This window comes from Salvelinus namaycush, chromosome 26 (assembly GCF_016432855.1).
Source record: "Salvelinus namaycush isolate Seneca chromosome 26, SaNama_1.0, whole genome shotgun sequence".
Lineage (NCBI taxonomy): Eukaryota > Metazoa > Chordata > Actinopteri > Salmoniformes > Salmonidae > Salvelinus > Salvelinus namaycush.
The window spans coordinates 861,304-871,385 of NC_052332.1; the positions used below are offsets into that span (position 1 = coordinate 861,304).

The window sequence follows — 10,082 nt, forward strand, 5'->3', positions numbered from 1 at the left end:
GCTATATAAATACATTTGATTTGAATTTGTCTCCCATTGGCTGTTGGAAAGCACACTGAACCATGTTTTCCTCTTGGATTTTGCCTGCTCTATTCCGTTTCTTTTTATCCTAAAAATCTCGATGAAAAGCATACCCATAACATGATGCAGCCAACACCATGCTTGAAAATATGAAGAGTGGTACTCAGAGATGTGTTGTGTTGGATTTGCCCCAAACACACTTAGTATTCAGAACACAAAGTAAATTTCTTTGCCACATTTTTTGCAGTTTTACTTTAGTGCCTTAATGCAAACAGGATGCATGTTTTGGAACATTTTTATTCTGTACAGGCTTCCTTTTCATTCTGTCATTAAGGTTAGTATTGTGGAGTAACTACAATGTTGTTTTCTCCCATCACAGCAATCAAACTCTGTAACTGTTTTAAAGTCACCATTGGCCTCATGGTGAAATCCCTGAGCGGTTTCCTTCCTCTCCGGCAACTGAGTTAGGAAGGACACCTGTACTGTGTCTTTATAGTGACTGGGTGTATTGATACACCATCCAAAGTGTAATTAATAACTTTACCATGCTCAAAGGGATATTCAATGTCTGCTTTTTTAAATGTTACCCATCTACCAATAGGTGCCCTTTGCGAGGCATTGGAAAACCTCCCTGGTATTTGTGGTTGAATCTGTGTTTGAAATTTATTGCTTGACTGATGGACTTATAGATAATTGTATGTGTGGGGTACAGAGAAGAAGTAGTTATTTCAAAATCTTGTTAACTATTATTGTACACAGAGCGAGTCCATGCACCTTATGCACATTTTTACTCCTGAAGGGGTTGAATACCAAAGGGGTTGAATACTTACTGACTCAAGACATTTCAGCTTTTCCTTTTTAATTAATTAGTAAACATTTCTAAGAACATAATTCCACTTTGACATTATGGGGGTATTGTGTGTAGGCCAGTAACACAAAATCTCACTTTAAACAATTTTAGATTCAGGCTGCAACAACAAAACGTGGATAAAGTGAAGGGGTATGAATACTTTCTAAAGGCACTATAGCAGAGACTGAGGGAAACTTATAGCAAATTAAAAAGTGCCCTTAAAGGGTTGAAAAAACAAACGTATTGAAGTAAATGTATTGCCCAGACATTTTCACCCAATTTCCTTTTACAATTTACAACGAATGCAATACATTGTTTCACCTTTAAAGCCACGCTCAAGAGTAGCACAGGTGGTGACGGATAAGTTCAGTTCAAGGATTAGCCAAATGGAATAACCCTATGAAAGCTACCCGTGAACCCAAATGGCACCAGGTAACCTGTAGATTAGTAGCAGTGTGTGAAGATGCCACTGGCCGTCCACTCATTTATAATCTTGTCTTTGGTCCCACGGGTGGGGGTGAGGGAGTCTATACTGGCTGCCTGGACCTCGATACGCCCCTCCAGCTCAGACAACACTGACTCGAGATCAGCCAGGGACATCTGGAACACAGGAAGACATCAAGGTCAGTTTTGTGTTTTTCCATCTAATGGTTAAATATTAGGATTTGTGGAGGGTAAGCTGATTCTAGATCTGTGCCTAAGAATGACGAGCCAACAAAACACCCAAAAAGTGATACACCTTGAATGAGCAGGGGTGTTAGTGTGTTCTTTTAGTTCACTTTGAGTTCATTCTCCCTCTTCAGAGCCTTTTTGAGAGCATCAGTCTTCTGAGCTAGCTCCTTCTTCAGGGTGACCAGAGTATTCTTGGTGAGAGGGACCTTCTCCATGTTGTCCTCGTTGTTCTTCTTGGAGAGCAGCACTACAGAGAGGGACAGTGCAGTTTAGGACAATGTTAGTGGGTTACCTTTCCCAGAGAGACTAAAGAAAGCAACGTTCAACCCAAAGTTTTCCCCCGTTTCCTGAATGCTTTGAAAATGCCTTCGTCTGCCTGTAGCTGTAGCACCTGCCTGTAGCTCAAGAGATACGAGTCTCTCACCTTCCCTCTCCTCCAGCCTCTCCTGCAGCACTTTAATGGTCTGTCTGATCTCCATCACCTGGGGCGGTGCAGGCTCCTTCTGCCCTAACTCAGACAGGAACTGGTCTCTCTCCTGCCCACGCTCCAGAAGTTTCTTGAAGAGGAAATCAAATGTTTAACACACTGGAGCTCTCTTGTTCATAACCTTGCAATTGAAAAACCTTGCAATTATCTTTATTCAACGTTATTCTACGAGGAGCAATTATTGCAAGGGAAATCAGGGATGATGTGTGCAGGCCAATGATGTGTGCAGGCTTTTGTTCTAGCCCAGCATTAACACACAAATAACCAAAGTGTCTTCCATTTTGAGTGCGTTTGAGTTTGGCAGGAGCAAAATCCTACACATAGTGAAAGCCAGCACCCATCTAAATCCTAAACTCTTAAAAATGACCCCCCACACTTTACAAAATAGTCTCTTTTTTTTACAATGCATCTAACCAAATAACTGAGTAGCGCTTTCTGTCCCACTTACGTTGATGATGGAGTCCTTCTCCATCAGCAGGGCCCTGAGCTCGGCAGCCTCCAGGTAACCCTCCTGTGTTGCCTCGGAACTCTGTTTCTCTGCGAAGGCCAGCTGCTGCTGCCGGACAAACAGCTGTCGCTTCAGCTCCTGGATCTCCTGGGTGCGCTCAGACAGTGTGCGGTTATAGTGCTCCACTGACTCCTGGTAAGACAACACAGACATGAGAGATCATGACAAATGATTGGGTGTAGATGAATGTGTCTGAGACAGATCGGAGGATATGAAGTGTGAGTGTGTGTGTGTGTGTGTGTGTACCTTGAGAAGCTGGTCGTTGCTGCTGATGGTGGACAGCAGGCCCTCCACGGCGCTCTTGTTGTTCGCCACCAGCCTCTCCCGGGCCTTGACCGCCTCCGCCAGCATGGCCTCTGTCACCTTTAACCTCTGACCCATCTGCTCTGCAAGGTCACAGGCCTGAGACTGGGACTGACTAAGCAGGGCATTCGCCATCTCCTACACACAGAGAGGGGGGTGGAGAGAGACGGAGAGAAAGAATGAGTTGAATATATATTTTTGTTCAACCATTATTTATCCAGCTTTGTCCCTTGGAGATAAACCTTTTTTCCAAGAGAGACGTGATCTAAGATGGCAGTATATTATTACTGTATGACTGTGTCGAGTGAGTGTCCATTTTTGTGGGTATAATTTTTTTTTACTATTGTGTTGTGAGTATATTGCAAACTGTGTGTTTGTCTATGTGTTATGTGAATGTACAGTACCAGTCAAAAGTTTGGACACACCTACTCATTCAAGGGTTTTTCTTTATTTTTACTATTTTCTACATTGTAGAATAATAGTGAAGACATCAAAACTATGAAATAACACATATGGAATCATGCAGTAACCAAAAATGTTTAAGATTCTTCAAAGTAGCCACCCTTTGCCTTGATGACAGCTTTGCACACTCTTGGCATTCTCTCAACCAGCTTCACCTGGAATGCTTTTCCAACAGTCTAAAAGGAGTTCCCACATATGCTGAGCACTTGATGGCTGATTTTCCTTCTCTCTGTGGTCCAAATCATCCCAAACATCTCAATTGGGATGAGGTCGGGTGATTGTGGAGGCCAGGTCATCTGATGCAGCACTCCATCACTCTCCTTCTTGGTCAAATAGCCCTTACACAGCCTGGAGGTGTTTTTGGTCATTGTCCTGTTGAAAAACAAATGATACTAACACTAAGCGCAAACCAGGTGGGATTGGGTATCGCTGCAGAATGCTGTAGTAGCCATGCTGGTTAAGCGTGCCTTGAATTCTAAATATATCACAGACAGTGTCACCAGCAAAGCACCCCCACACCTCTTTCTCCATGCTTTACGGTGGGAACCACACATGTAGAGATCCTCCATTCACCTACTATGCGTCTCACAACGACACGGTGGTTGGAACCAAAAATCTCAAATTTGGACTCATCAGACCAAAGGACAGATTTCCACCGGTCTAATGTCTATTGCTCGTGTTTCTTGGCCCAAGCAAGTCTCTTCCTCTTATTGGTGTACTTTAGTAGTGGTTTCTTTGCAGCAATTTGACCATGAAGGCCTGATTCACGCAGTCTCCTCTGAACAGTTGATGTTGAAATGTGTCTGTTACTTGAACTCTGTGAATTTGGGCTGCAATTTCTGAGGTGCAGTTAACTCTAATGAACGTATCCTCTGCAGCAGAGGTAACTCTGGGTCTTCCTTTCCTGTGGCGGTCCTCATGAGAGCCAGTTTCATCATAGCGCTTGGTGGTTCTTGCGACTGCACTTGAAGAAACTTTCAATGTTCTTGACATTTTCAGGATTGACTGACTTTCATGTCTTAAAGTAAACCTTTTTACTGCTGGACTGCTGTTTCTCTTTGCTTATTTGAGCTCATAATATGGACTTGGTCTTTTAACAAATAGGGCTATCTTCTGTATACCACCCCTACCTTGTCACAACACAACTGATTGGCTCAAACACATTCAGAAGGAAAGAAATTCCACAAATAAACTTTTAACAAGGCACACCTGTTAATTGAAAGGCATTCCAGGTGACTACCCCATGAAGCTGGTTGAGAGAATGCCAAGAGTGTGCAAAGCTGTCATCAAGGCAAAGGGCGGCTACTTTGAAGAATCTCAAATATAGAATATATTTGGATTTAACACTTTTTTGGCTACTACATGATTCCATATGTGTTATTTCATAGTTTTGATGTCTTCACTATTGTTCTACAATGTAGACAATTGTCAAAATAAAGAACTTTTGACTTCTACTGTATATCTATGGGGGTGTGTACGTAAGTATGTGTCTATGTGTGAGTGAATGAATGAGTGGGTGAGTGAGTGGGTGGATGAGTGAGTGAGTGCGTGCATTAGCATGTTTCTTAGTGCGTGTCTCAGCAGCCTACCTCCATGTCCTTGGTCTTGCACTCCAGGCAGAGCTGCAGCTGGCTAATGATGGCGTCCTTCTCCCTGCAGGCCCAGTTCAGGTTGTCCTCCACGTCCTGCTTGGCCTGCTGCAGGTTTTTCAGCATGTTCACCAGGTGCTGTAGCTCCACGTCCTTCTCCTTTATCAACGTGTCAAAACTCTGGAGTTAGGGAGAGAGAAAATGTGTGAGACCAAGAGGTGTGAAAGATAGTGCCGTCTGAGACTTCATTGAACATGCTTTTTAGCCCAGGAGTAAGGCACGGTGGAGCTATCACCATCGAATCCTCTCAGATCTCCACAAGTGTCCAGGGATTGCAAACAGTGTGAGCACTGAGCAGTCATGGTAGTGTGAACAGCACTAGTGGTCCCTACATTGATGGTGTCCTCGTTGTAAGACAGCAGGTTGTTGAGTGTCTCCAGGTCCCTCGACTTCTCCCTGAGTGACAGGTGCAGCTGGTGGATCTCGTTGTCTTTCTCTTCTAGCGCCGCAAACTTATCATCCAGCGCTTGCTGTGGAGGAGCAATACAACAGGCTGATAATGAGGACTGTGGATGCTTGCAACATTCTTTGTCAGATGAGACGGATCTAGAACACGAGAGAAAGTGTGTGAGTGAAACATTTTATTTTAAAAAGACATTGCTAGAAAGCACACCTCCAGAGCCTTCTCTTTCTGTTTCAGTCGTTCTCGCAGCTTTGACAGCATGGTGTCGCTTCCCCCGGGACTTCTGCTCTGTTCCATGTCTCTTGTTATGTTCATGTACTCCTGAGAGAGAATAGACAGAGAGGGGAGGTAGAGAAAGTGAGAGAAAATAGAGTGTGAAAGTTAGACAAGGAACAAGGTAGAATAGAGACAGAAAGAAAATAACCAGTTCCCGTGCTAGCACACCGTCTTTACCTAGTTTCACCCATAGAATCTATAGAATGGGCCTCTTCAAATGGACAGGGTTAGAGGCTCTAAGCCCCTTCTATAGATTATATTTCCATGGTTTCACCTAGAGTCTCTAGTTCTTAGACTATCCATTTCTTCTTCACTGCCCTCCTGCATTATATCTCTCTACCTGCAGCTGCTGCTCCTTGTCGGTCAGGCAAGTGGTGAGGCGCTGGATGGTGACCTCGTGACCCTGCAGCCTCCTCTTGGTCTGCTCCAGCAGCTCCTGGCACTGCTGCTTCAGGCTGCTCTCCCTCTCGCCCAGCTCCCCGGTCAGTTTCTGCAGCTGGTTCTGCACCTCCTGGGGGTTAGAACAATGACACTGAGTGGTTGCATTGAAAATACGTATTTTCAATGGCTTTTCAACCAAAACCGCATACAGTATTTTCAACGTCTCGTGCTCATAAGGTACATTGATTTACAGGTAGGGTCAGGTGTTTTCTTTCCTGGTCGGGTCACGTGGTTAGCAAAACCACTGAAAATAAGTCACCCTCATCTTTTGGGCAAAGGGCTTTGGGTAATACACTCAGCATTATATTACATGCGGCTAAAACCATGTGGGGGGAAAAAAAACAGCAGACCTGCTGCCAGCTTGCCATTAGCAAAGCTTTCCCTCACAGTGACACAATAGAAATTCCTCCCATGGGCTTACATTGAGGGTCTTGTCGACCTTCTTCTTCTGCTGCTGCAACTCCTCCAGCTCCTGGTCCAGCTGCTCCTTGGCCTGCTGCAGGTCAGACAGCTCCTGCTTCTGCCTGCCCAGGGAGCGCTGCAGCTTCTGGGCCTCCAGCAGCTTTGTTTGGTGCTCCCCTTGGAGCTGGGCCAGCTTCTCCTGCTTCTCCATCAAAAGGCTCTGGTGCTCCTCCACACCCTCCTCCACACCCTAAAGCATGAAATTAGGATACAGTTAGAGAAGCAGGGAGACCTCTTTTTTGTCTTTTTAGTGTGTGGTGTGCGTGTTGAGTCTGCATTTGTGAACTTTTGTAAACACGCAGATACTGTACACACATTCAGTCCCTCCAGGACTTCAGGGGGATTTTATGTGATATTTTGCGGTCAAAAATGTTTGATTCTGCTGTGACAATTCAGACATTTTGCATGGCAATATGCAGTGATTTTCTCCAATTTGTCACGAAAATGCGCTGACAAGGGGAAAAGTTTGATTGGGGCTTGATTGAACCATGTGAGGTAAATGTGCATTGACTGGTTGAAATTGCGAGCCCTCTTTTTGAACTGCGGTGATGTGTCAGTTTTATGTGCTAATATTGAGCTGATTTCAATGTTTTATGAGGTAACATTGCGGTGATTGGTCAAATTTGCAAGCCCTCGCAAAATATGGGGAGAATTTGTTTCGATCGCGGAATCCTGGAGGGACAGCACATTGGAATTACAGCAGAGTAGATGGACACACTATAGTTGCCTGTTAGATCTTACAATGCTTTTTATAGGTGTTTAGCTAATGACATCATATGACATAGCAAGCCCGACTGCGCAGTGAATGACATGGCACACAGCAATTGGTTGATGAGTTTAGTGCGACTGCAATGTATTGAGCCTGGAACGTGACCAATGCTAAGTGTCTGGTCTGACGTCTTGCCTGGTATTTCTGGAGCTGGGCTTTGTGCGCCGTCTCCCTGGCTTTGACTAAAACCTCGTCCCTGTCCTCAATCTCATGGTACAGCTCTTCAATCTGGAACACACACACAGACAGACAGACAGACAGACAGACAGGTTAGTGTGACGATGTTACATAAGCCCTCAGTCTGCGTAACACAGATGGCATAGCATATGGGGAGAAACTATAATGGTCAACGTTCTGTAATACATTGATATATTTATAACGGTATATTATCATTTCACATGATCAAATGGTGTTGTCATGGTCAACACTCATTGGAGAAAGAAAAGCAGTTGAAAAAGCAATATACAAATCAACCTTACCTCTTTTTCTTTCTCCTTGAGCACCAGAGTGAGTCCCTGGATGGTTTTGTCTTGTTTCAGAGTGTTATTTTTCTCAGAGGTGAGCTCGTTCTCAGTATCCTCCAGTTTACCAGACAGCGCCTATTAAAACACACCAGGAGTCAGGCACCTCAAGTAGCCAGAACAGTAGATGCATCTGCCTCTAACATGTTAGATTGGTCATTTTCTCTTTCCACCTCAATCTACCTTGTTGTTGTTCTGGGTGTCCTCCAGGGTCTTGGAGAGGCTCTGGTTGGTTGCTCTGAACTGGTTCATCTCCTCACTCAACTGCCTGTGGGCAGTCTCCAGTCTGCTCACCTCACTCTGATGCTCAGTGAAACCCTGGAAAAGTAAGGCACAAGATTCTGGAATATTCATCAGCAAAGAGGGATGAGTTGGCTAACAAAGGACAAAAGGACAGTGCGTTAACAGAGGGATTATTTGTATTATTGTGTCCAATACTAAGGCACATGGGCACAGAACAACTTTGAATCCCATTTAGTTTTTGATCTTTAATCATTCAAAACAATTTATGATTCCAATTCTGTATAAATGCCACATGAGCGCAGCATTCAGTAGTTTAACCAGGCAACATTTCCAGGGCCTTTAGATTCTCTACAGAGTAAGGGTCTGGGCTGAATGGACTACCTCGACTCTGAGCGGCATGTAATCATCATTAAACTCCTCAGTGAGGTCCTGGAGGGACCTCCACTCTGCCTCCCTCAGTCTGTGCCAGGCCCAAGGGGTGAGGTTGCGTCCTGGGGGGAGTGGCTGTCCGACGCTGGGCCTCCTACGCGGTATGGGGATGCGGCTTCCAGGGGCACCTGGCACTGGTGGTCTGGGGATGGAGCGCAGCAGCTGCAGCAGGTCAGAGATGATGGAAGGCTGGGCTCTCTGGGGTGTGGTAGTGCTGGTAGCCGGGCCAACTGAGGGCGAACGCTCCCTCAATGGTATCTTCGACTCTCTGCACTGTCTCTGTGGCAGGGGGCACAGGGGTTCTGTTTGTTGAGGGTGGTCAAGGTTGAGGGACTGGAGCGAGGCTGAGCGGAGCCTGGGGCCGGGAGAGGAGAGAGTACCCTTGCGGTAGACCAGGTCCAGGTACATCAGGCTCCTGGAGCGGAGCCGTGCTGACTGGAGCCAGGGGTTCTTCACCTGGCACACCGGGCAAAGATCTGTCCCTGCTTGCACACTCCTGGGGACTGAGCTTGACCGACCTGTGACTCCCCCGGGACCACTCGGTCCACCCAGGAGGTCCATACTCACAGAGCGCCTCCCCCGACCACCCCCCTCCCCCGCGCCTTCCTTGGTCTGCCCCTCTGACATACGCTGCCCTCCCCCGTAATCCTCTGGGCTTCCACCACCTTCAGAGGACCTCCAGAGGGGGACCTCAACATTGTTCTCTTCCCCCACATCGGGCCTCTTAGGCAGGGGGTTATGGCGTCCGTAGACGTGGGCCACACACTCCTTCAGGTGCTCCCTCTCCTGCTGCAGCTGCTGCACCAGAGTGGCGTGCTCCTCCTGCAGCCTGCCTATCTGCACATCGCACTGCACCACGCGCTCCAGTGTGAACACACACTTGCCGCACAGGAACTCTGAGGCCTGGCCGTCTGGGTCGCGGTCGACCTGGCACCCCAGCACGTGGGACAGGATGACCTGGAGCTGCCGCTTGCCCGACGGGTTGAAGATCCAGCGGCACTGGCTGCCGATGAGGCGCACGCCGCATACGCGGCACGGGTCCTTCATGGTGATGACAAGAGATCACAGTTCAGTACGGTGCAGTTCAGACACACTCAGATAAGCTCCTTGTATAAATGCTCCGATGTCCCACAGTCGTCAGCTTGCCAGCCATGGCACACGGAAAATGCTCTCTCTCCATCTCTGTGTCAGTGACAGCGCAGTAAGCTCACAGTTTAGTCCAACACAAATAGTCTACTACAGACCCTAAATAACACTCCGCTGTCCCATGGTCGTCTGCCTGCCAATCATGGCACACAGCCTACTCTCCCTCTCTCTCTGACTGAAGAGGAGAGACTGACAGAGCTCTTCCTGGTGAGATCAGCGTAAGCGTTAAGAGATCTGTCCCTGCTACCTATCCCCTAATCCCTCCTCCACTGCCCCACACATTCAATCAGACTAAATCTCCTGGATTCGACCCGCTGTGATCTCCTGTGTTACGGCTGTCCTCGTAATCCTGCCCCATCAGACCCCTGGCCTGTCTACCTAGCCTAGCTGCACTCACAAGGACAACAGGCTCTGGGTTGGCCCTAGGTCTATACAGGTGA

General features: G+C 46.9%; 1 protein-coding gene across 1 annotated transcript; it reads right to left on the reverse strand.

Moving 5' to 3' along the window:
* Nucleotides 1–1,315: 1,315 nt before the first annotated feature.
* LOC120021830 (myomegalin-like) lies at nt 1,316–9,543 on the reverse strand. The gene is made up of 14 exons (XM_038965680.1): nt 8,449–9,543; nt 8,008–8,142; nt 7,783–7,902; nt 7,439–7,531; nt 6,494–6,712; nt 5,972–6,142; nt 5,566–5,676; nt 5,285–5,422; nt 4,893–5,072; nt 2,785–2,979; nt 2,479–2,670; nt 1,968–2,100; nt 1,651–1,790; nt 1,316–1,471 (listed from the first exon to the last, which is right to left on the reverse strand). The coding sequence occupies exons 1-14, from the start codon at nt 9,541–9,543 to the stop codon at nt 1,316–1,318; spliced, it is 3,078 nt and encodes a 1,025-aa protein (XP_038821608.1).
* Nucleotides 9,544–10,082: the final 539 nt, after the last annotated feature.

Bases quoted from the DNA above. Each gene is read 5' to 3' on its own strand.
- LOC120021830 (XM_038965680.1), bottom strand. From the start codon at position 9,543: ATGAAGGACCCGTGCCGCGTATGCGGCGTGCGCCTCATCGGCAGCCAG. The intron at 7,532-7,782 runs GTAAGGTTGATT...TGTGTGTTCCAG, and splicing joins TCAAGGAGAAAGAAAAAGAG to ATTGAAGAGCTGTACCATGA. The intron at 2,101-2,478 runs GTAAGTGGGACA...TTCCTCTTCAAG, and splicing joins AGAAGGACTCCATCATCAAC to AAACTTCTGGAGCGTGGGCA.